Source organism: Oncorhynchus nerka, linkage group LG14 (assembly GCF_034236695.1).
Source record: "Oncorhynchus nerka isolate Pitt River linkage group LG14, Oner_Uvic_2.0, whole genome shotgun sequence".
Classification (NCBI taxonomy): Eukaryota; Metazoa; Chordata; class Actinopteri; order Salmoniformes; family Salmonidae; genus Oncorhynchus; species Oncorhynchus nerka.
In genome coordinates, this window is record NC_088409.1 from 39,682,972 (window position 1) to 39,709,897 (window position 26,926).

Here is a 26,926-nt window from a genome sequence, read left to right on the forward strand (position 1 = left end):
TCCAAGCTGTATATGAAACTACAAATAACTACAAAATGACTTATCGATTACTTAGCGAATAATAATGAGCGTTACTAACCAACAACTTTATAGGTCCTCTTTGCACTGAATTACAACCATCTCGACATGATTATTGCAATACACTACAATGAACGCTGGATGTCACTCTATACTGCATGTTACACCTCGTCAGCGAAAAGGGGGATTTTCTTGCTTTTTTTCCTTGACAGGCGAATGACAACACCACCACGGCCCTCTTCCTTCATCGCAGCTGGTTACAAACGCTCTAGAAAAGTAAGATGTTGTTTATCATTTGTCTCAAAACTTTTAGAAAATATATGCTCCTAGTCCTACCACTTGTTTAGGGTAAACTTTCAAATGTGCCCACAGCCTCGCTACTATTTCTGCCAGTGAGGCTAGGTAGCGTACGCAGCTATCTAGCTAGTTGGCTAGCTAGCAAATCAATACATAATAATGTACAGGTAAATCGTTGCGAAGTAACCAATAGACCGTTGATTAGTTAACTATGTTAAATGTAATCTTATTCCTCACCACCAGTGAAGTCGTGGCTAGTTAGTTACAGTATCTAGCTAACAAGCACTTTGTATTTCTCCACTAGCCTAACGTTGGCTGGTTGAAGTTGTGTGTGCACAAACTGTGGTAAGATTAGAACTCTTTGCAGAGCTGTGATTGACTGGTTCAAAAGAGCGCTTGATCGACACGTTCTGTAGAGAGCTTTCGAACGTTACCATTCTGGTGTAATTCTCTCGTATGAGACTGACTGTCATTGGTGCAACATCTGGAGTTCAAACAACAACGGGCCAGTCATAGTCCGATAATTATAGTTTTAGCCGTGTTTTGAGGTTATGCAGGGTTTGTTTACAATGATATTGTTTACAAACAACCAAGTAAAACAAACTCATATTTTGGGTTTGGACCAGGTACGACAGTTCAACTAAACTCATGAGGAGTTAAACTCTCATGTTATCAGTTAAACTCTTAAAATATCAATGGGTGTATAACATTCATTTAAAATTCCCAAAATGAATGTACCAATCCCAGATTGACACTTTAATCTGTTGATGACAGGTGGTTTGTAGCTAGAGAATACTTCATTTATGTGCCACTGGGAGCGACAGGAGGATGGCAGATGACAAGGACGTGCTGCGGGATGTTTGGTTTGGTCGGATTCCGACCTGCTTCACACTTTACCAGGATGAGATCACAGAGAGAGAGGCTGAACCCTTCTATGTAAGTGTGACATCATGCAGACTAGTACTACATTTAAAAAATGTCTCTTTGCTGGACAATGTCAGTGGAGGCTGCTGAGGGGAGGACAGCTCATAATAATGCCTGGAATGGAGCAAATAGAATGGTATCAAACACATGGAAACCATGTATTTGATACCATTCCACGAGCCTGTCCTCCCCAATTAAGGTGCAACCAACCTCATGTGCAATGGACATAGCATTTGTGACATAGGTGTAGCTAATTCAGGTCACACATGATGACTACTGAGCTGGCTTGAGCCATGGACTCTTGCAGGAACTGAGATTGAGCCCCAAATCTTCTCCCCCTCTGCTGTTCTCTCCTCAGCTCCTCCTGCCAAGGGTGAGCTACCTGACTCTGGTCACAGACAAGGTGAAAAAGCACTTCCTGAAGGTCATGAAGGCCGAAGACGTAGAGGAGATGTGGTTTGATTTCGAAGGAACGCCACTCAAATGGTGGGTGAGCTTTAAATTAGGACTATGAGGACTGTGTGTTGTAAATTATTGACTTCTTTTAACAACTACTAGTGAATATAATGGTTAGAATTCCCTGTGCCCCTCCATAGAAACAAGTGTCCTAGCACAGCAGTAGAGGACATCTTTTACAGATCAGAATTGAGCATATCAACTTACCTCCTATCATCATCATCATCAACGAGTAAACTACATACCAATTGTCTGCAGTCTTACATTTCAGGCACCAGGTGGCAGCCCAACACAAGCTTTTGACATTTGGTTGGACATGAGTCCTAATCTCAAATTGACATACACACGTAACTCAGACCTTTGGGTAAATAAGGTGTATTTTCTCTAAAACATATTAAGAGGTTACTTAGGATTCAGCCCAAGGTGAAGGAGAGGATAACTCATTATGATTCAGAGTTGGAACAGAATGAATCCCTGGTGACATGTTTCCTCAACTGATGTAGTGTGGCTGTGTTTATTCATTGCAGGCACTATCCAATCGGATTGCTGTTCGACCTACATGCCTCCAACACTGCCCTGCCATGGAGTATCACTGTGCACTTTAAGGTACAATGCAGAATTTGCTTTTGAGCAAGTTAACACAGTACATATGGAGCAGCAACTATATTTGCTGCTCCAAATGTATAATCCTCCAAATGCTGGCCTGTATACAGCAGAGGTTGGAAGTGAAATTATTTTCCAGTCGTTTCGTTCTGAACAGAACCACTTTTCCCCCCGTTTCGTTCCACTGTTCCGACCATAAAAATACAATTCTTAACCGGTTCGAACCCCAAAAAAGTACCGGTTTATATCGTTCCTTTTTTATCCTGTGAAATCAACAGTTTTTTAAAAAACATTTAACTCATTAAATTACATCACCCAATCAGTGTGGCAAGCTTGTTGTTTACATGCATGATGGACAGACAAGTGTAGCCTATGGTGCAAGATGTGACACATTTTGAGGGTGTGGAGAGAGCGAGAGACTGTTGAGGAGGAGGCTTGAAGCGCTGGGCATCTTGTTATGACATGCATTATATGAATTAGGTTCACAGAATTATACCTAGGAGGACAGCTTCTATGGAGGAACTTTTTAATGTCCTTTGAGCTAGCTAGCTAACAAGCTTGAGATAGCAAGTTAACAAGCTTGTGTGTGCAGAGCGGCACCGGAATTTAAAACACGTCTTACCTTTTTGTAGTTAATAAATCCTACGTGAAACATGATAACTTGGCCTATAGTATCCTTAACTAGCTTTGGAAAAGTTTACACATTTTTCTCTTGCTAATTAAAAATCTCTCCCTATCTTCTGAATCAAGCTTGTAACGTCAGTAGCCTATGCTTCGCAGGGGGAAGGGCAGGTAGCCTAAACACGCACAGGCAAAGATTTTCAGCTTGCAGGTAAACACTGGAATACGTTTTTATATGAAAAAAATATTGAACCAGGTAGGAACACGTTCCCGTTTACAACTGGGACCTGGCCAAGATAAAGCAAAGCAGTGCGACAAAAAACAACAAGACAGAGTTACACATGGGAAAAACAAAAGTACAGTCAATAACACTATAGAAAAATCTATATACAGTGTGTGCAAATGGAGTAAGGAGGTAAAAGGCAATAAATAGTCCATAGTAGAGAAGTAATTACAATTTAGCAAATTAACACGGAAGTAATAGATGTGCAGATGATGATGTGCAAGTAGAAATACTGGTGTGCAAAAAGGTCAATTAAAACAATATGGGGATGAGGTAGGTAGTTGGATGGGCTATTTACAGATGGGCCATGTACAGCTGCAGCAATCGGTAAGCTGCTCAAATAGCTGATGTTTAAAGTTATGAGAGATATGAGTCTCCAGCTTCAGTGATTTTTGCAATTAGTTCCAGTCATTGGCAGCAGAGAACTGGAAGGAAAGGCGGCCAAAGGAGGTGTTGGCTTTGGGGATGACCAATGAGATATACCTGCTGGAGTGCGTGCTACGGGTGGGTGTTGTTATGGTGACCAGTGAGCTGAGATAAGGCGGAGCTTTACCTAGCAAAGACTTATAGATGTCCTGGAGCCAGTGGGTCTGGTGACGAATTTGTAGCGAGGGCCAGCCGACGAGAGCATACAGGTCGCAGTGGTGGGTGGTATATGGGGCTTTGGTGACATAACGGATGGCACTGTGATGGACGGCATCCAGTTTTCTGAGTAGAGTGTTAGAGGCTATTTTGTAAATGACATCTCCGAAGTCGAGGATCGGTAGGATAGTCAGTTTTACGAGGGCAGTGTAAGTGAAGGAGGCTTTGTTGTGAAGTAGGAAGCCAATTCTAGATTTAATTTTGGATTGGAGATTCTTAAAATGAGTCTGGAAGGAGAGTTTACAGTCTAGCCAGACACCTAGGTATTTGTAGTTGTGCACATATTCTAAATCAGAACCGTCAGGAAGGCAGGTGCGGGCATGCGGGTGCGGGCTGCGGTCGGTTGAAGAGCATGCATTTAGTTTTAATAGCGTTTAAGAGCAGTTGGAGGCCACAGAAGGAGTGTTTTATGGCTTTGAAGCTCCTTTGGAGGTTTGTTAACACAGTGTCCAAAGAAAGGCCAGATGTATACAGAATGGTGTCGTCTGCGTAGAGGTGGATCAAGGAATCACCCGCAGCAAAAGCGACATCATTGATATATACAGAGAAAGGAGTCAGCCTGAGAATTGAACCCTGTGATACCCCCACAGGGGGCAGTCTCTTTGACTGCCAGAGGTCCAGACAACAGCCCCTCTGATTTGACACACTGAACTCTATCTGAGAAGTAGCTGGTGAACCAGGCGAGGCAGTCATTTGAGAAACCAAGGCTGTTTAGTCTGCCGATAAGAATACTGTGATTGACAGAGTCGAAAGCCTTGGCCAGGTCGATGAAGACTGCTGCACAGTACTGGCTTTTATCGATGGTGGTTATGATATCGTTTAGTACCTTGAGCCTGGCTGAGGTGCACCCATGACCAGCTCGGAAGCCGGATTGCACAGCGGAGAAGGTATGGCTTTTGAACTTGGCTTTTGAAGACTTTAGAATGGCAGGTCAGGATGGATATAGGTCTGTAACAGTTTGGGTTCTAGAGTGTCACCCCCCCTTGAAGAGGGGGATGACCGCGGCAGCTTTCCAATCTTTAGGAATCTCGGACGATACGAAGGAGAGGTTGAACAGACTAGTAATAGGGGTTGTAACAATGGCGGCAGATCATTTTAGAGAGGGTCCAGATTGTCTAGCCCAGCTGATTTGTACGGGTCCAGGTTTTGCAGCTCTTTCAGAACATCTGCTATCTGGATTTGGGTGAAGGAGAAGCTGGGGAGGCTTGGGCAAGTAGCTGCGGGGGGTGCGGCGCTGGGGTTGGGGTAGCCAGGAGGAAAGCATGGCCAACCGTAGAGAAATGCTTATTGAAATGATCGATTATCTTGGATTTATCGGTGATGACGGTGTTCCCCAGCCTCAGTGCAGTGGGCAGCTGGAAGGAGGTGCTCTTATTCTTCATGGACTTTACAGTGTCACAGAACGTTTTGGAGTTAGAGCTACATGATGCAAATTTCTGTTTGAAAAAGCTAGCCTTTGCTTTCCTAACTGACTGTGTGTATTGGTTCTTGACTTCCCTGAAAAGTTGCATATCGCGGGGATTATTCGATGCTAGTGCAGTACGCCACATTATGTTTTTGTGCGGGTCGAGGACAGTCAGGTCTGAAGTGAACCCAGGGCTATATATGTTCTTAGTTCTACATTTTTTGAATGGGGCATGCTTATTTAAGATGGTGAGGAAATTACTTTTAAAGAACAACCAGGCATCCTGGAGGGATGAGTTCAATATCCTTCCAGGATACCCGGGCCAGGTCGATTAGAAAGGCCTGCTCGCAGAAGTGTTTTAGGGAGCATTTGACAGTGATGAGGGGTGGTCGTTTGACTGCGGAGCCATAACAAATGCAGGCAATGAGGCAGTGATCACTGAGATCCTGATTGAAAACAGCGGAGGTGTATTTGGAGGGCAAGTTGGTTAAGATAATATCTATGAGGGTGCCCATGTTTACGGATTTAGGGTTGTACCTGGTGGGTTCCTTGATCATTTGTGTGAGATTGAGGGCATCTAGTTTAGATTGTAGGACGGCCGGGGTGTTAAGCATGTCCCAGTTTAGGTCTGAAGATCGATGGGGGGCAATCAATTCACATATGGTGTCCAGGGCAGAGCTGGGAGCTGAGGGGATTCTATTTCTGGAGAGATTATTTTTTTAAATTAGAAGCTCAAACTGTTTGGGCGTAGACCTGGAAAGTATGACGGAACTCTCTGAGTAGATTGCAACTCCTCCCCCTTTGGCAGTTCTATCTTGATGGAAAATGTTGTAGTTGGGGATGGAAATCTCAGAATTTTTGGTGGCCTTCCTCAGCAAGGATTCAGACACGGCAAGGACATCAGGGTGGGCGGCTATGAAAAGCCAACTGACATTTACTCCTGAGGTGCTGACCTGTTGAACCCTCGACAACCACTGTGATTATTATTATTTGACCCTGCTGGTCATCTATGAACATTTGAACATCTTGGCCATGTTCTGTTATAATTTCCACCTGGCACAGCCAGAAGAGGACTGGCCACTCCTCATAGCCTGGTTCCTCTCTAGGTTTATTCCTAGGTTCTGGCCTTTCTACTGAGTTTTTCCTAGCCACTGTGCTTCTACACCTGCATTGCTTGCTGTTTGGGGTTTTAGGCTGAGTTTCTGTACAGCACTTTGAGATATCAGCTGATGTAAGAATGGCTTTATAAATACATTTGATTTGATTTGGGCGAATGTGTTAAAGCAGTTGTAAAACAAACTTAGGGAGGAGGCTTCTGATGTTAACATGCATGAAACCAAGGCTTTTACAGTTACAGAAGTCAACACATGAGAGCGCCTGGGGACACACAGGGCCTGGGTTAACCTCTATATCACCCGATGAACAGAGGAGAGGAGTAGGATGAGGGTATGGCTAAAGGCTATCAAAACTGGTCGTCTAGTGCGTTGGGGACAGAGAATAAAAGGAGCCGATTTCTGGGCGTGGTAGAATAGATTCAGGGCATCATGTACAGACTGGTATGGTAGGGTGCGGGTACAGTGGAGGTAAACCTAGGCATTGAGCGACGATAAGAGAGGTTGCATCTCTGGAGGCACTAGTTATGCTACGTTTCTGAGTGACAGCGTGAGGACTTCATTGTGTTTTGTTGTGGGACTAGACAAAAATGCCTGGAACGTAAAAGAACGTTATTAACCGGTTCCCATGATTTTAAAATGACGGTTCTGTTCCTGAAACAATTTGGATCACTTTTGTTCCTTGAAAATGTTTGTTATTTTCCAATTTTCGGTTCTGTTCCCTGAACCGGTTCCAACCCCTGGTATACAGTGCTAAAAAGCAGTCCTGCCTGTGTGGTTTCTCTGAGGTAGAATTTCCCAGAGCGTGACCTGCTCCACTGCCCCTCTAACTCTGTGATCGAGGCCCACTTCATGTCCAGCATCAAGGAGGCGGATGCCCTCAAACACAAGAGCCAGGTCATCAACGACATGCAGAAGAAAGACCACAAGCAGCTGTGGATGGGTCTTCAGAACGGTGAGGGCCCCACACACATACACACACATATGTAAATATTGACTTTTTAGACTCTGTACCCTTATGTTCCCCTCTACTCAGCAACTTACACACCCCCAAGTCAACCAGTCAAAACCACGCCACCCACGCTCTCTGAACAGTGTCTTTGCCTCAGCTGCAAAGGTTTTCTCTTCTCACTTACCAAAATATACTCTTTTGGAAGCTTCCATAACCAAACCAGACCAGAAACAGAGAAAGAAAGAGACAGTTACAACTCCACCCAGAAGAGAAAACGCATCTGACATATTTCAAAAGCTAAAATTGTGTGAAAGTGAGATACAGGGGAGGGGAGTTAGAAACCAAGACAGGTTACCAGGGTTTCAGAAGCCTTGTAGAGCTGGGTTAAAAACAAAAGGAGATGGGGACAGTTTGTATGTGAATGTAGTTGTGTTGTATTCCTCAGATAAGTTTGACCAGTTCTGGGCCATGAACCGTAAGCTGATGGAATACCCCACTGAGGAGGGAGGCTTTCGCTACATCCCCTTCAGGATATACCTGGTAAATGGGCTAATACATGCCTTGTTGACATCACAGCCAGTGTGACCTGCAGTGCGGCATCACTGTTACTGTTAATAGATGATGTAATCGATGCAATCAACAAAAATACGTCAGGTCGCAAATACGGCAATGCATAGTAATGAAAGAATACTCTTTTATCATCTGATAAGCAAATAGAACACGATAGTCCTTTTAGGAATATGAGAAAGCATGAAGTGAATATGAAGATCAGAGTAAAAATGAAACAAAATACACAGTACACAGAAATATGATGTTACAACTGAAATGTGCAGCACAAACCACTTATCAACACACACAATCATGAATGAATTGTCACTCCACTGCCTGGTATTATGACGATGCAGTGTAGTACCTGAACTGTCCCGTAGATGGTGCTGTATGACGGACTAGTAAGTGGGCTGCTGTTTGAACAACTTTTTATTTGTTAGTAAGCTTGTAATTTATTGTGATCCAGTGACAGAAACAACCCTACAGAAGTGCTCAGTTGCAAAAATATTTCCTGGAGATGTTCAGTGAATAACTTTTTCCCTCCAAAACTTATTTTGTCAAACTCCTTTGATAACAGCAGATAAATCAAACAATCCTCATCTTTTCCCAGAGATCACCCATTAAACTACAAATGCGTTAGCCTAATGTTTGTTCTGACCGTGTGCTTGGCCATCGTTTAGTTTGACTAGTATATAGTTGGATGTGGGCAACTCAAATGAAGCTTGCCCAAACCGTGGGATGCACGCGGGCACAGGTGAATTACTAAGGGGGATCCCGTGCATCCATGACTCAGATGAAATTCCCTCAAAATGATGAATAAGCACCAGTGTCTCGCCCTGAAGGTCTGGAAAACATTAGGCCGTGTGTATCCCATAGTGTAGGAAAACTGTGTGGGGAAACGGAGTGCCTGGAAGGGACATGATTTTACCCAAGACTGCTTTCAATAAGCCCTCGGATTAGCTCGACTGGTATATAGCTTTGCCTACCTAATTCCATCGTATTTGAGGCCATCTCTTCTCAACAAGAATAAACAAATGAGTATAGATTGATGTGGACATTTCTCCAGGGGAATCAGAGTAGGTTGTCAGGGCTTTGCTGCTGTGTTATAACAGATGTCAGCCTTTATGCCCATGAAATCTCTCATCAATGTGTTTACTGGAATGTTACAATCATAAATCTATTCAAAATTAAAGACGACCAAACAGAACAATAAAATATATCATTCATGTGTTGACTAAAACATTATAAAAACGTCTTGGCCTGTATTGACTTTTAGTTGGTAAAGGAAACAAAATGTTACCACAAAATGAGATGATGAATATTTTTTGCAACTTCCTGGAAAATGCGATGTAATGCCTAGTCTTCAATTATAATATTGTGGCCAATTCTGTCACGTGCGTATATGGCTTTCAAAAAAAAAATACAAGCAAAATTAAACCAAAGCTTGGTACAAATTTGCTTTGGGACACAACATTGGGAGTCTGTGTATTGGTTGGACAACCAATACACAGACTCCCAAATGTTGTGTCCCAAAACTAGGTACATATGTAACTAATTTCACACTTCAACAAATCGTTTTTTATTTCGCCTATAATAAAACGGTCCAACACAATAATAAAACAGTGGTTGTAAAACCACAGACGCACCATGCGCAACAGGACTCCTTGGGTCTAGACAGAAATGTAGTTGTGTACTCCAAAGTTAACTGAACCAACGGCGGACAAAGCTATCCGTGTCCGGATGCAGAAGTCACGATTGATGACTATATTTCAACCTGCAGGCCCCCCTCTGATGGCAAATTGCGGTCTTTAGTGTAAATAACATGTGCTGCTTTTGATGCAGACAGAATGAATGACAACATTGACTCTAAATAACAGAGCACTCACTTCCCCTAGACTGTGTTCCTATTGGAGCAGGGAAGAGATTCCGAGGGGATGGATTTATCTGTGTCATCGCGCCAGTCTTTTTCGGCCGCCAGTTTCCCGCTCCGAAAGTGACGCCACTGTGTTACAAAGTGCCAGAGCCACTCAATCTTGCGGAAAGTGAAAATGATCATCCTACTGGGCAAAAAAAGGTTGAATCAACGTTGTTTCCGTGTAATTTCAACCCAAAAGATCAATGTGATGACGTTGAATCATTGTGGAAAACTGATTGGATTTGCAAAAAGTCATTTCGTATTTTTCTTTACCCAACTTTTAACCTAAATCGAATGACATGGTTAATTTGTTTGTTGAATTTACGTTAGGTGACAACTCAACCAAATGTAAATCAAAACTAGACGTTGAACTGATGTCTGTGCCCAGTGGCATGCTTGTATTAGAGACCGGTTACATTGTTTCTCGGCAGGTATGCCTTTTTCTCCTGTGACTAAATGTTTACTCATCAACCGAATGGCAGCCCCACTAACCTTTTTTATGTTGGCTTTGAGAGGCACCTTCTAGGAAACTAGGTTGATAGTTTCTTAAATGTCTCTAGGGGATGATTTTACAGTGACACATCTGTTTACAAGCCCTGCTTGTGGGTGTTAAGGTAACAGATGTGAAAGCCACTGGGCATACTGTTGCAAACATTTCTTGCTCACTTATTATGTTACATAACACCCAGAATACTCAGGCCTACAAAATATTCTTCAATATTATTTTTCCCTGTTCTGTGTGTGGACTACTGTGGGAGAAATTAGGACAAGCTGGAATAGAGTGAATGGAAAGGGAATCAAACCCATGGCATATTATAGGCTAGAGTATAGTGTTAAGCTATAGACCTAGGTGTTATGAATATGATGTTTAAGCTAAACAGATTGGCTCCTCCATGGAGGAGAGGGAGACATTCAATTACATGAGGTAGCCTACATGTATACTGTACATTACATGGTGCCTCAGTGGCTGAGGGAAATGAGAGCTCAAAAAAAATCCCCTTGGAATTTGTATTTACCAGTGGAAGGTCTTGGGCTCAGTGGGAAAAGTGGTAAAGCTTTCTCTCCAACTGACTCACTCAGTGAGGGGGATTTGATTATCTGGGCTGGATGGGAGGAGTTTACACCGGGTGAAAAGTGAATAGCATTCATTCTGTACCGGGCTGGCTTCCGTTCAAAGCCCTGAAGTAGGATCAAAACAAAAGTGACGTAGCCAAGACTAGATTAAGCACGTGGAGGAATTGCCTTCCCAATGAAATCTAGTTTGAAATTTCAAACATATATTTTATGGAAAAGCGAGAAACTCTGCAAAAAAAGAAACGTCCTCTCGCTGTCAACTAACTGCATTTATTTTCAGCAAACTTATTAACATGTGTAAATATTTGTATGAACATAACAAGATTCAACAACTGAGACATAAACTGAACAAGTTCCACAGACATGTGACTAAAAGAAATTGAATAATGTGTGCCTGAACAAATGTGGGGTCAAAATCAAAAGTAACAGTAACAGTCAGTATATGGTGTGGCCACCAGCTGCATTAAGTATTGCAGTGCATCTCCTCATGGACTGCACCAGATTTGCCACTTCTTGCTGTGAGATGTTACCCCACTTCCACCAAGGCACCTGCAAGTTCCCAGACATTTCTGGGAGGAATGGCCCTAGCCCTCACCCTTCGATCCAACAGGTCCCAGACGTGCTCAATGGGATTGAGATCCGGACTCTTCGCTGGCCATGGCAGAATACTGACATTCCTGTCTTGCAGGAAATCACGCACAGAACGAGCAGTATCACGCACAGAACGAGCAGTGGCATTGTCATGCTGGAGGGTCATGTCAGGATGAGCCTGCAGGAAGGGTACCACATGAGGGAGGAGGATGTCTTCCCTGTAACGCACAGCGTTGTGAATGCCTGCAATGACAACAAGCTCAGTCCGATGATGCTGTGACACACCGCCCCAGACCATGAAGGACCCTCCACCTCCAAATCGATCCCGCTCCAGAGTACAGGCCTCGGTGTAATGCTCATTCCTTCAACGATAAACGTGAATCTGACCATCACCCCTGGTGAGACAAAACCGCGACTCGTCAGTGAAGAGCACTTTTTGCCAGTTCTGTCTGGTCCAGCGACGGGGGGGTTGTGCCCATAGGCGACGTTGTTGCCAGTTGTGTCTGGTCCAGCGACGGTGGGTTTGTGTCCATAGGCGACATTGTTGCCGGTGATGTCTGGTGAGGACCTGCCTTACAACAGGCCTACAAGCCCTCAGTCCAGCCTCTCTCAGCCTATTGCAGACAGTCTGAGCACTGATTGTGCATTCCTGGTGTAACTCGTGCAGTTGTTGTTGCCATCCTGTACATGTCCCGCAGGTGTGATGTTCGGATGTACCGATCCTGTGCAGGTGTTGTTACACGTGGTCTGCTACTGCGAGGATGATCAGCTGTCCGTCCTGTCTCCCTGTATCTCTGTCTTAGGCGTCTCACAGTACGGACATTGCAATTTATTGCCCTGGCCACATCTGCAGTCCTCATGCCTCCTTGCAGCATGCCTAAAGCACGATCACGCATATGAGCAGGGACCCTGGGCAACTTTCTTTTGGTGGTTTTCAGAGTCAGTAGAAAGGCCTCTTTAGTGTCCTAAGTTTTCATAACTGTGACCTTAATTGCCTACATGGGAAACCGCGTTTAAACCATTTACAATGAAGATCTGAAGTTATTTCGATTTTTACGAATTATCTTTGAAAGACAGGGTCCTGAAAAAGAGACATTTCATTATTTGCTGAGTTTATATGTTTCTAGACGATGCATCATGCTGCCTTATTGACAATATGACCGAGCGGCGCATATTACTGTTCCATTTGAGAAGGACACGCCTCCCTCCGCTTCTGCCCATTCATGTCACGGGCCAAAAATGATTATAATTATATTGATTTACTTTTGTGCACCTCAGCCACCAGTTTACTGTCAATTAGTCGGATTGAACCCACACTGGCAATTAGGCAATGGGTTGAGTTCCTTTGCTCGCTTCAGTCAGGGAGAGCGAGTCTCTTTTCCCCTGACCTCTCATCGTCAGAGAGTTAATGACGCATCGCTCTTGGGTGTCGCCAGGTGGTACTCTGCTAGCTCTGGTGTCACACAAACTGAAAAGAAAGTGTCTCTGTCCAAGAGAATCGCTCTTCTATCCAGGATCAATGGCCCCCTCTTTGTATGGTACCCAGGTCAATTATTCATGGCGGTTTTTAAAAATGCAACGAAGTAGCTGTCACTTAATCGCACTCTCTCCACTCCCAGCTCCTGGCATAATCCCACACAAACTCTACGCTTCCTGTCAGTGAGTCACTCTTTCTGGTAACCCAAGAGCCAGCTTCGCGCCTTTAGAGCCACCTTCCCTACCTCACGCCCGGCGGTGTTAGTTACAGCTCCGTTACTCGAACCCTCCCGTTGCCGGTTTCCTTTTCACAGCTCCCATGATTAGTTGCTATTGTGTGTCTGACTCGCCGTTTGTCACCCTGTTTGTCACCTCAGAGGCCCCTGGTTTCCCCGAACTGATAAACAAACTGCTTTCCCAGAACTGATAGCAACCCGATCGCCGGTGTCCGTGTACGAACGCCTGATCTTCTGGACCATATCCAGCGAGCATCACCTTTCTCATGTGCCCTCAGATCAGAGACTGGGTAGCAAGCACCACTTTTAATATTTTACTAGGTGTGTCTGTAGGTGGACTCTTTTCTTCAATTGGTCGTTATCAATAAAACGTCTCTAAATGGTGCCGAGGGTTTGATTTGGCTGCTGGGGGGCAAGGAGACCCCCTAAAACCATTGACAACTGCATGCCATTTTCAAGGGATTGTTAAATGTTATAACTTCTTGGTTCTAATATCATCACCTCTAGAAGAGCATAGACAGAACTAGACATTTTTGATTATTCCATGCAAATCAATTGCGCACATTTAGCTCTATCAGAGTTATACAGCAAGTAACAGCGTGCTTTTCATGATCATTAAACATCAATTGATCATGTAATTTCAGATGCGTGAGGGTAGCCTATCCATTTGAAATGTAACTAGCTAGCTAACCAAACAACGTGTCATTTAATTTGCGTCATCAGAGATGAATTAGGCTTTTGGAAAGAGCTTGTCATCGGCAAGTCCTCGTGCTGGTGAAGTTGTCAGTCAGACTACTGTCATCACTACTATAGATGGCAAGCAAATATAGCCATCTAGTTTCTCTACTGAAAGTTAGCTTGTTACCTAGCCATATTGACGTAATCTGTTATTAGCTAGCCAATGAAATGTTATTACCTCGGTGCCTGTCATGTCTGTCAGCAGCAATCATAATTAAACACTTAAAAACAATGTTAAAAAGGGGATAATGTTAGCTAACTTCACTAGATAGGTCTACGCTGCAGTTGGAGAGGAAAAGTTCTAAGTTTCTATTGCAAAGTAAACATTGTCAGCTAACAGTACATCGGCAAATGCACCCTTTTGTTGATTGACCGGCAGAGCCCACAAAGGATGGGAAAATGAACCTAACCACTTACACTTGTCAGGTATAGTTCACTTTATCACTCAAATATCCAGTTAATGGCGGCCAATATTGAGAGATATCATGAGGCTACCCTCATGTATGACATGATCAATTGCACCTAACTTTTATCACTGGAGTAGCCTGTGATTGAATCGTCAGAGACTTTGGTTTATTTAGTTGTATATTCATTTGGGGGCGCAGTTCCCGAGGACTTGGGTCAGTGCCAGAAATAATTGAGTCATGACTTGTAGCCTAGAATAAGCACTTCATTTTATGTTCTTGCATTGGAGCTATTGTGTGGCTTTGTCAAGCTATTGCAAGCTATTGCATAAAAGTACTTGAGTAATAAATTAAGTAAACAGGATGCATGTTTTGGAATATTTGTTTTCTGTACCGACTTCTTTTCACTCTTGTCATTTAGGTTAGTATTGTGGAGTAACTACAATGTTGTTAATCCGTCCTCAGTTTTCTCCTGTCATGACCATTTAAACTCTGTAACTGTTTTAAAATTAGCCTCATGGTGAAATCCCTGAGCGGTTTCCTTCCTCTCTGGCAACTGAGTTAGGTGACTGGGTGTATTGATACACCATCCAAATCCTAATTAATAACTTCATCAGGCTCAAAGGGATATGCAGTGAATCTATGCTTGAATTCACTGCTCAACCGAGGGACCTTACATACAATTGTATGTGTGGGGTACAGAGATGGGGTAATCATTACAAAATTAATGTTAAACACTATTTTTGCACACAGAGTGAGTCCATGCAATTTATTGTGACTTTTTAAGCACATTTTTACTCCTGAATGTATTTAGGCTTGCCATAACAAAGGGGTTGAATACTTATTGACTCAAGACATTACAGTTGTTAATCTTTTACATTGTTGGGTATTGCATGTAGATCACGGGCACACAATCTCAATTGAATCCATTTTAAATTCAGGCTATAACACAACAAAATGTGGAAAGAATCAAGGGGTGTGAATACTTCCCGAAGGCACTGTATGTCATTTATTTGTCATGCTCTGATTCCTCTCCCCACTCTCCGTGTAGACGATGAGTGACAGGCCATTCATCCAGAAGTTGTTTCGCCCCATCTCGTCCGACGGCTACACACACACGCTGGGGGATCTGCTGAAGGAGGTGTACCCCGTGGCTATACCCAACGACGGTACTTACCTACTCATAGACACTACACTAATTACACCTATACTACATATACCTCTCTTACACACACACACACACACAGTCCCACAAGAGAAAGCAGACCTGTTTCTTCCTCACTGTGCTATCAAAGGGTGCTCTGCATCTCACATGAAGCCAGAGGATAAAAGACATCAGCCATGTAGGTCTATTTTATTTACACAGTAAAAGAGGACTTTTAGAGATGAAACACAGGAGAGGGTCGAGGAGGGAAAATAGTCGCCCTCATGTGAAAGAGTGAAAAGCAAGGGGGAGGGGAAGAAAATGCACAGTGGAATGAGGAGCGGCGCTAGATGTAGAGAAGAGGGAGCGATGGAGATGGAGAGAGAGAGGCAGCCTAAACAGGTAGTGTCTGGAGGACTGTGCAGAGGAAGTAGATAAGCAGACAATGGAGCTGTGAGACAGAGGACCTGCAGGAGAATCACCTGCATGGAGCAATGCACCACTACCATTACTTCTGTTCTGACTGCCTGCATCTCTTTCTCTCTCTCTCTGTCTGTCTGCCTGCCTGCCTGCCTGCCTCTCTCTTTCGCTCTCTGTCTGCCTGCCTGCCTCTCTCTTTCGCTCTCTGTCTGCCTCCCTCATGTCTTTCTCTTGCTCGCTCCTTCTCTCCCACTCTCTCTTGCTTTATCAAGAATCGCTATATTTTCTTTTCATACCCTTCCTGTACTTATATAATCTCTTTTATCCATTTCCCTCTTTTCTTAATTCCTTCTCTCCTCTCCTCTGAGGGTGGTGGTGGCTTGGCTTGATAAAGGTGAAAGTGCTGCTTTGTTGTGTTTCCCTCTCTTCCTCACTGGGGAGATGGGTGTGCGATAGCGGGGGATTATAGCGGTGTGTTTGGATTAGAGGGACTGGGGGGGTACTCAGGCAGCCTAATGGTGGCATTGTTCACAGATGTATTCTGGGGACCCGATTCCCTGTGAGGACCTATCGGATAAGGATGTCCCAGCACTCTGTGATGTTTCAAACATCAAACCAACATTTTTTTAAAACATTCCCCTCTGTTTTGTCTGAAAGCCTTGATGGCCCTTCAAGCACTCCCGAAACCTGTCAAACTGAACTAACCCAACGAAACATGTAACCAGGGGTTATATTAACTGGGGATTCCCAGCATATGGCAGCGTGATACTCAGATGAGTCGTACTGTTACCGGACCGGACCGATGTTCTTCTACCCACGCAGGAGAATCGGACGTCAGCATCTTATTCTGATTAGCAGTCGGTTGGTCAGCTTTGACGTCTGCCAAACGCTTTGTTTTGACCAAGGTATTAGACATGGTTTAACTGGGTTAGAGGCAGGAGAAATATGTCTGAACAGTAACACGTTTCTCCCCATGTATGACGCAGGACAAGTTCAATTGCACAAGCCTCAGAAATAGTTGCCTCGGCGGGTCAAAGCCTTCCGAGAATTCCCCCGTCATGTCCTTTACAGATGTGACATGTTTCTTTTATAAAGTAAAACTGTTTTTGTGGTGATATTTCTAATAAGTGGAGAATGCAGAAATCCCCCCCGACTGACAAGCCCACGCGCCAACAATAGTCGCCTACACACCCCTCTTATTGATTTTACTCATTCATGGTACAGCCCACAGAACAAAGGAGTGAAACTATTGGCCAATCCGCCCACACAGAACACCACAGTCAGTATCAATAGCGAATCCAGTCTCTTCTCATCAAATGGGCCGTCTCACTGTTCAGAGTGCGGGGGTGTTCTGGGTTTCAGTGGTTGGTTTGATATGAGGGACGGTGGGTGTGTGAGGTGTTGCTAGGTGTTGAGTAGGGGGAGGCAGAAATGAGACAGAGGTCTCCAAGTCAATACCTTATGGTCTGTTTATTGTATACCTGCAAACTCCATTTCCCTGTTCTTTCTTAGAAATGCAGTTGAGGAGTTTATTCATTTTTAATTTTTATTTTACCTTTATTTAACCAGGCAAGTCAGTTAAGAACAAATTCTTATTTTCAATGACGGCCTAGGAACAGCGGGTTAACTGCCTGTTCAAGGGCAGAACGACAGATTTGTACCTTGTCAGCTCGGGGGTTTGAACTTGCAACCTTCCGGTTACTAGTCCAACGCTCTAACCACTAGGCTACCCTGCCGCCCCATGAAAGAACAAACTACTTAACTTTCTGAAGGAAATTACTCTTATGAGACATCATAAGACAAACATGTTTTCAGGTCTAGAGAGATGTATTGATAGATTTATACCTGTCAGTTCCCCCTAACATACACACATATTTCTTATTGGCCGGTCAGTGTGTTGGTTGAGTTCTGGTGTAACTGTTTCGTCTTGGCTGGCCTCACTGCAGGGATGAATGGGCTTGCGGCCTTCTTAAATTGGACTTTGCTATACTTAAGTAACAAAACATCATGTCTTGACTGTTAGTCGTGTGTTCATGGGTGAGCAAATTTGTCATCTTTTATTTCTATTCAAAATATGGTGGTCAATATTCCTTTTTAGAAATAAGTTGTTATGGAGTTGTACATACTATTTAGGGAATAGGGTGCCATTTGGATGCATTTATTACTATAGTAATGCATTAACATTAATCAAACACAACTTGATTGGCCCCAATCCCAAATCACTATAGGAATGTATAAAAACCATGTATGCATCCCAAATGCCACCCTATTCCCTAAATAGTGCCCTACTTGTGACAAGAGCCCATAGATCTCTGGTTAGCCATGTTAATGGCTCACAGCAGCATAGTGTGATTCAGATGTGAAAACATCTCTTGTCAGTCTTCCTAAGAGCCCTAATATTATGTCACGTTCCAGTAAAACCTAGGGGACCATGCCTTCTGGCCACAGTATAGAAGGATCCATGGAGATTTCTATTGTGTATTTTATCTGGAGGACTCAAAATCCTTCCACTATGACACAGCGCTTTCACAACGTTTCAGAGGAGAATTACATTTACATTTACATTTAAGTCATTTAGCAGACGCTCTTATCCAGAGCGACTTACAAATTGGTGCGTTCACCTTAAGACATCCAGTGGAACAGCCACTTTACAATAGTGCATCTAAATCTTTCAAGGGGGGTGAGAAGGATTACTTTATCCTATCCTAGGTATTCCTGAAAGAGGTGGGGTTTCAGGTGTCTCCGGAAGGTGGTGATTGACTCCGCTGTCCTGGCGTCGTGAGGGAGTTTGTTCCACCATTGGGGGGCCAGAGCAGCGAACAGTTTTGACTGGGCTGCGCGGGAACTGTACTTCCTCAGTGGTAGGGAGGCGAGCAGGCCAGAGGTGGATGAACGCAGTGCCCTTGTTTGGGTGTAGGGCCTGATCAGAGCCTGGAGGTACTGAGGTGCCGTTCCCCTCACAGCTCCGTAGGCAAGCACCATGGTCTTGTAGCGGATGCGAGCTTCAACTGGAAGCCAGTGGAGAGAGCGGAGGAGCGGGGTGACGTGAGAGAACTTGGGAAGGTTGAATACCAGACGGGCTGCGGCGTTCTGGATGAGTTGTAGGGGTTTAATGGCACAGGCAGGGAGCCCAGCCAACAGCGAGTTGCAGTAATCCAGACGGGAGATGACAAGTGCCTGGATTAGGACCTGCGCCGCTTCCTGTGTGAGGCAGGGTCGTACTCTGCGGATGTTGTAGAGCATGAACCTACAAGAACGGGCCACCGCTTACGCTTAATTACAAATTAATCACATTGGTCTCCACCCTCTGAAAAAGATATGACAACCATAAGAGGGCCTACCAGACCATACATTCTGTGTGCAGGTATTCAAGCTGTGTATATTTGGGATGAATTTCCCTTGTCATAGTGAGAGTGTCAGGGGAGCCCCCCCGCTACTGTCACCAGGGGCACAGTATGTGGAAGAGAGAGGGAAAGACGGAGAAAGTGAGATTGCAATATGAATGTCAGTACTTGTGAGTGTATTGATCGTATGTGTGCGATCGTATCTGTGATCATAGAATATACATATAAATGGCTATGTATGGCTGTACGTGGGGCAGCCTCTCACATCGCTGGTGAGGAATTTTGGCCCACTCTTACATGCAGAACTGCTTTAACTCAGCGAAATTTGTGGATTACGTCAGGAATTTGACTAAGCTATTACAGAACTTCAAATTTGTTTGGCTTTTTAACTATTTTCATGTAGACTTGATGGTGTTTTGCAACATTGTCTTGCTGTATGAGCCAGCTGAGCTTCAGTTTCAGCTCACAGATGAATAGCCAGACATTCTCCTGTAGAATTCTCTGAGACAGAGCAGAATTCATGGTTCCTTCTATTAAGACAAGTCGTCCAGGTCCTGAGGCGGTAAAGCATCCCCAAACCATCACTCTACCACCACCATGCTTGACCGTTGGTATGAGGTTCTTACTGTGGAATGCAGTGTTTGATTTTCGCTAGACATAATGTCATCTCATCCAAAAAGTCGACTCAAGTCTGCCAAAAAAGCACCTGGATGATCATCAAGACTCTTGGAAGAAGGTTCTACAGACATATGATTCAAAGGTAAAACACTGCATTCCACAGTAAGAAACTCATACCAACGGTGGTGGTAGTGTGATGGTTTGGGGATGCGTTGCTGCCTCAGGACCTGGACGACTTGCCTTAATAGAAGGAACCATGAATTCTGCTCTGTATCAGAATTCTACAGGAGAACGTCAGGCCGTCCGTCTGATCTGAAACTCAACTGGGTCATACAGCAAGACAATGATCCAAACACTCGATCAAGTCGACATGAAAATAGCTAAAAAGCAACTAATTTGAAGTTCTGGACTTGCCTACCTGGTTAAATAAAGGTTAAATAAATAAATAAAATTTTAAAAACCACATGTTTCTGAGTTAAGCAGTTCTGCGTGCAAGAGTGGGCCAAAATTCCTTCACAGCGACGTGAGAGACTGATCAACAACTACAGGAAGCATTTGGTTGCAGTCATTGCAGCTAAAAGTGGCACAACCAGTTATTGTGTGAGCAATTACTTTTTCACACAGGGGTATTGGGTGTTGCATAACTTTGTTTATTAGATACATTTGTAAAAAAAAAAAAATGTGTTCTTTTGTAGACTCAGGTTCCTCTTATCTAATTAGGTTTTGGTTGAAAATCTGATAACCTTCATTATCAAAAATATGCAAAAATAGTGAAAATCAGAAAGTATTTAAATATTTTTTCACGGCACTGTATTTCCATACTATATACCAGTCTGCAGGTGGTGGGTGTGCCTGAGGAGCTTCTTACTAACCCTGGATTCTTCACTCAGACAGATATTTATAACGATCGTAACGGTCGTTCAGATATTACGTGTACATGCAACAGTATGCATCTTTTGGTAACGTATAAGGAGAAACGGTCAGTGTATGTGTGCATGTGTGTGTAGTCATATAGACACTGAGCTCCTACATGACTTGGCTACGGCCCCCTCTAGTGTTTTGACCCCGCCCTTCCCCTCAGTGCTCTGATATGAGTGGGTGAAAGGTCGTGACCTGGGGCCCAGTGTCTCTGAAGGGGTGGGGCTACTGTTGCTTTGAGTAAACCAGTAACTTACAGATATCGATGTACACACATACAACATATGCCCATTGAGACTTACTCACATGGACACCCATTCCGATGCGTTTACCTGCTGGCAATCTTTCACACATTTCATGCATGTAGCCATACATCCAAACACAGATGCAGATTATCATACTAACTCTCTCTCACTCACACACACACACACTCTCTCTTTCTCTCTCTCGCTCTCTCTCTCTCACGCACACACACAGAAACACACACGTGCACACCTCATCGGGCCATCCGAGTGAGGCTCATTTGTCTTGCTGTGTGACCCGTGGTCAGTCCCTGGGTCAGGCCTGGTCACTGTGATTGATTAATCTGTCTGTCGCTAGCCGAGAGCCTTCGGTCATTCTGAGGTGAGAGGGACAACTTAAACACACGCTCACTTAACTATCGCTTGCACACACACAAACTCCCACACTGTAATCTATGAGTGGTGATGTTTTTAAGAAAATTCTAGAATTTCTGTTTGTAGAAATAGAAATATATGAAGTCCGACACAAAGTCAAAAGGATTTTTAAGTTGGAGCTCCCTCGCATCCTCCATCTCCCCTCCCTCCCTCCATGTCTCCCTTTTCTCTCTCCTTATACAGACGAGTCCAAGCGCTACCAGGTGGTGATCCATGGAATTGAGCCCCTGCTGGAGACCCCGTTGCAGTGGCTGAGCGAGCACCTCAGTCACCCTGATAACTTCCTCCACATCAGTGTCATACCCGCGCCTAGCGACTGACACCCCTGGCAAAGTTTGGTAACACTCTGCAACTAGGAACGTTGCAAACTCCGAACGGACTCTTTAGAGAGCAGGAAAACCCACGTGACTGGGGGGGGGGGGGGGGGGGGGGGGGGAGTGACGCAATCGCAGTGTGACGTCATCTCATTCAACTTGTCTCAAAAAGGAGCCCACCAGGAGAAAATGTACCCTTCTGTTCTCCATCTCTTTTCCTCTCCTCCTTCGCCCTCTGTCTCTTTTGGACCATTATGTGTTTGGGGAAAGTTGTTCCGCCCAAAATGTGGAAGGCCAAGCTGAAAGAGGGCTGATCCGTTTAAAAAGAGAGGCAGCAAGATGCCGCTTACCACCTCCTCTCTCCTCTTCCTCCTCCTAGAGAAAGAGACAGAGCCCCGACATGCCTAGTGGGACACCCTACAAACAGAAGTTGCCTTAGTTTTCCCGAGTCACATCATGCGCTACACGACTGGACGTTCATAAAGTCACACTGAGTTTACATGGTTGTACTGTATGCCACTGAGGAGTGAAAGGGGATTTTTAAAGACACTTCTTCATTCTTTCTCTCACTGTATTTTTATATTCTCCATCTTCCTCACTGTATTTCCTGTCTCTTTCTTCTCTCTCTTCCTCCCCCTCTTTCTCTCTCGTGTCATTTACTGCCGATGCTCTCTCATCTCCATAGCTAATTTATCTATTGGAATTCCTTCTGCTACTAATGAGACCGCTAAACTTCTCTCCATGCCAAGCCTTGGGGTTGTGTGTGTGTGTGTTGTAATTAGAGACATACTTTAAAGTCTCCTAGAGGGGGTGAGGAAGGTGTGAAGAGTACGGATGGAATCATGTCTGTCTTCTCTCTTCCGTGTCAAAGGGAAACGGAGCCAGACATGTAATTTGGAGTGTGTTGCAGTCGAAGGGGAGGGAAACTTGTGATGTCACACCTGTCTTAGCACGTCGGGCTTCCTCATTCGCCACCTAGGATGATGGGAGAGGGGAGTTTACAGCTCTGAGTCAGGGCTGGGCTCGACGTGGGGTACTGTCTGAGGGGTAGGCATGTGCATACGTGTGTGTATGTACATGTCTGTATGGGTACTTTTTACACATTTTGTTGTTACAAAGTGGGATTAAAATGCATTTCATTGTCATTTTTGGTCAATGATCGACACAAAACACTGTAATGTCAAAGTGGAAGACAAATTGTAACATTTATTAACAAAATACAAAAAAATTAAACTACTATATCTTGATAAGTATTCTCCCCTCTGAAACTACATGTTAGAAATGCCTGTGAGTCTTTTTTGGCTAAGTATATAAGAGCTTTACACACCTGAATTGTACACTATTTGCCCATTATTCTTAAAAAATTATTCAAGCTCTGTCAAGTTGGTTGTTGATCATTGCTAGAAAGCCATTTTTATGCCTTGCCATACATTTTCAAGCAGATTTAAGTCAAAACTGTAACTAGGCCACTCAAGAACATTCACTGTGTTCTTGGTAAACAACTCCAGTGTAGATTTGGCTTTGTGTTTTAGGTTCTTGTTCTGCTGAAAGGTGAGTTTGTCTCCCAGTGTCTGTTGGAAAGAACATTGAATCAGATTTAGCCTGTGCTTAGCTGTATTCTGTTTCTTTTTATCCTAAAAAACTCCCTAGTCCTTGCTGATGACAAGCAAACCCATAACATGATGTAGCCACCACAATGCTTGAAAATATGGAGATTGGTACTCAGTAATGTGTTGTATTGGATTTGCCCCAAACATAACGCTTTGTATTCAGGACAAAAAGTACATTTCTTTGCCACATTTTTTGCAGTATTATTTAAGTGCCTTGTTGCAAACAGGATGCGTGTTTTAGAATATTTTTATTCTGTACATGCTTCTTTGCACTCTGTCATTTAGGTTAGTATTGTGGAGTAATTACAATGTTGTTGATCCATCCTCATTTTTCTCATATCACAACCATTAAACTCTGTAACTGTTTTTAAATCACCATTAGCCTCATGGTGAAATCCCGGAACAGTTTCCTTCCTCTCCGGCAATTGAGTTAGGAAGGACACCTGTATCTTTGTAGTGATTGGGTGTATTGATACACCCTCCAAAGCCTAATTAATAACTTCACCATTCTCAAAGGGATATTCAGCGTCTACTGTACCAATCAGTGCCCTTCTTTGCGCGGCATTGAAAAACCTCCCTGTCTTTGTGGTTGAATTTCTGCTTAAAATGTCCTACTCGATTGAGGGACATTAGCTAAATGTATGTGGGGTACAGAGATGGGGGTAGTCATTCAAAAATCATGTTAACCATTATTACTGAACACAGAATGAGTCCAACTTATGTGACTTGTTAGGCTAATTTTAACTCCTGAACTTGTTTAGGCTTGCTAAAACAAAGGGGTTGACTCAAAACATTTGATTTAAAAAAATATATATATATATATAATTCCACTTTAACATTATGGGTTATTGTGTGTGACACAATCTCAATTTAATAGCTAAATGTGGAAAAAGTAAAGGGATGTGAATACTTTCTGAAGGCACTGTGTGTGTGTGTGTGTGTGTGTGTGTGTGTGTGTGTGACTGCACACAGCGGACACAGACTTTTGACTCCGTCACAAAGACACACGCCGATGATGAAAAGCAGAGCTAGACTCTCATCTTTTGCTGACATATTTGTCTTGTTGGGATTTCCCAGTCAACCTATTGGATTGAGTTGCTCAATACTGACAGCTCTGGCTGTATCTCTATTGCAGAGCTTTTAAATATCTCTGTTGCATGTGTATACTGCCATTCCTCCTCCAAGCCCTTGGCAGCATGTCTCGCAACTCACCCAAAGGGATCCTCGGCAATCATTTATTTTTCATTACGATGGGGAAGTACAGGTAACTGCCACAATAAAGGAAACCCCAACATAAAGTGTCGTAATAGGGCGTTGGGCCACCAGAACAGCTTCAGTGCACTTTGGCATAGATTCTACAAGTGTCTGGAACTTTATTGGAGGGATGCGACACCATTCTACCATGTGAAATTCCATCATTTGGTGTTTTGTTGGTGGTGGTGAACGCTGTCTCAGGCGCCACTACAGAATCTCCCATAAGTGTTCTTTAAACCCCCTATGCTTTTTTCAGACCCTCTTTCAGTCTCTGAGATTTGATTAATTTAGCAGATGCTCTTTTTCAGATCTCTTCTAGCCTTGGTAGCCAAAATAATGGGTAACTGGGCATTTTTATACATGACCCTGAGAATGATGGGATCTTAATTAACTCAGGAACCACACCTGTGTGGAAGCGCCTGCTTTCAATATACTTTGTATCCCTCATTTACTCAAGTGTTTCCTTTTATTTTGGGAGTTACCTATATATGGGACACAATGTCTGACCCCAGTTCTCCAATTGTCCCTCTGTTCCCCAGGTCATCACTTAGTTCATCCTGTTGTGGTTGTTGTCCTGTTTTAATTCATGGCCATATCCCCCCCCGCCCCTTAGAAATCAGACCGTGATGCGTCATTAAGGCTGAGATGGCAACGAAAGGTCAGAGGTCACTGGGCAGGTCACTGGGCATACTCTGTACTTAGGCAGTGTGATGATTGATGTTTGTGTTTTTTTTGTTGCTTTCACCACCATCAACAACAACCCCAAATGCTCCCCCAATGTGTTCCAACAATAGCCAAACCCTTACTGTCCTAGTCATTGGCACTAGATTCCGTGAAACCGAGCTCTCACACACACACACACACACATTTGTTTGTGTTTAACACGTTACAGGGGTCTGAGAGCAGTCAGAGGGTATCAGACACATGAGAGTGATTAGTAATTTAGAGGAATCCATGACTGTATTCCCTCCATGCTGCATCCCCGTGGGATAGAGAGCAAGATCAGGGAGAGAGGATGAGTGCATGGCTGAGGTGGCCAACGGGCCTTTTCTCGGCACAAGCTCACTAAGGGGAATTTTCTGCTCTATATTTCTACATTTGGACTCTGAGCTTATTTACAAATACTGTAGTTTTCCTTACACCACACACACACACACTAGTCAATATGCAAACAAGGGTTCTGAGGTACTTTTCCGTCCCTCTGCTGTTTGTCTTTTCTCCCTCTACTTTCTCTTGGTGACAGCAATCATACTTACAGCACAGGTACAAACAGAACCATCCAGTCAGTGGAAGCGTTACTAATGAAATATTTCTTGATTAGCGTAGGCGATCTTCAACTATAAGATCTTACCTGGATTCAGCGGTTTTCTCACTTTTAACTCTGCAACAAACAACAAAACTCTGCATTCTTTTTCTGTTTTTTAATTTTCTTTCTCTCCAAATACACTATTTTGCAGTGGCTTTTCTTTCATTTGCTACTTACTGCAATGATTACAATACAATGCTGTAAAAATGTTTTTGTGTAGAATTAAAAATGAAATTGTTTTATACTGTAGTTCTGGGCTATGCCTGTCTTTGTGTTCCTGTTCTGGTTTGAGTTATCATGATTGGGGTTGTTATGCGTCTTATTTCTGCATCAAATGTTTTTACTTCTATATGAGAACCTAATCTGCCAGAGTTTGTCTTTGTCATTTATTGGTGTTTATTTGAGATTCAGAGGGTGGTAAAGGGTGTACAAAATGTATCTGAGAATCGTAGACTATTAGTTTTATTTTCAATCCTTTAAAAAAATAGCTTCAGCCCGTTTCTGAATCACTATTGTCTACCCTTATTATTCCATGTTTATCTCACGATCTAATCTCTTTTCAAGAGGGATGTGGTCTCTCTCTCTGGAATAAGGAAATGGCCATCCCGTCCCAGTCTCCACTTGTTGTAAACTAGTCACCAAACACATCTAAGAGATTACTCTCGTCATTGTTTCTTTCTCTTTCAATTCTTGGCACTACAAACACAGAGCGCCTTCCCTCTCTGTCCATCTCTCTCTTTTCCTCCTGCTTCAAAGGATGGAGAGAATTATGTCTGTTTTAACGAGGAAACAGCCTTTGAAGTTTGTAATTATTAAAAGGACAGAGTTCAGCTCTCTGGATGTTAGCAACCCTAGCTCTTTCATTTGCTTTTAGTCACTCCCTCTCTCATTCCCTTTGTCTTTTCTCTCTGTCACACACTTTTCTGCTTTTGTATACCTTTTAATGACAAGTATTGAGTTGATGAAAGTCAATCTGAAATTGTATTGTTAGTTCAAAAGGAAAAAAATAAACTACTGTCTAGCCA

General features: G+C 43.5%; 1 protein-coding gene across 1 annotated transcript; it reads left to right on the top strand.

Moving 5' to 3' along the window:
- The first annotated feature begins 192 nt into the window (after nt 1–192).
- Nucleotides 193–26,411, top strand: LOC115141040 (autophagy protein 5-like). Its single transcript, XM_029679617.2, has 8 exons — nt 193–294; nt 1,090–1,251; nt 1,598–1,725; nt 2,223–2,301; nt 7,154–7,316; nt 7,759–7,853; nt 15,348–15,465; nt 21,601–26,411. The coding sequence occupies exons 2-8, from the start codon at nt 1,144–1,146 to the stop codon at nt 21,735–21,737; spliced, it is 828 nt and encodes a 275-aa protein (XP_029535477.1). The 5' UTR covers nt 193–294; nt 1,090–1,143; the 3' UTR covers nt 21,738–26,411.
- The last annotated feature ends 515 nt before the right edge of the window (nt 26,412–26,926 follow it).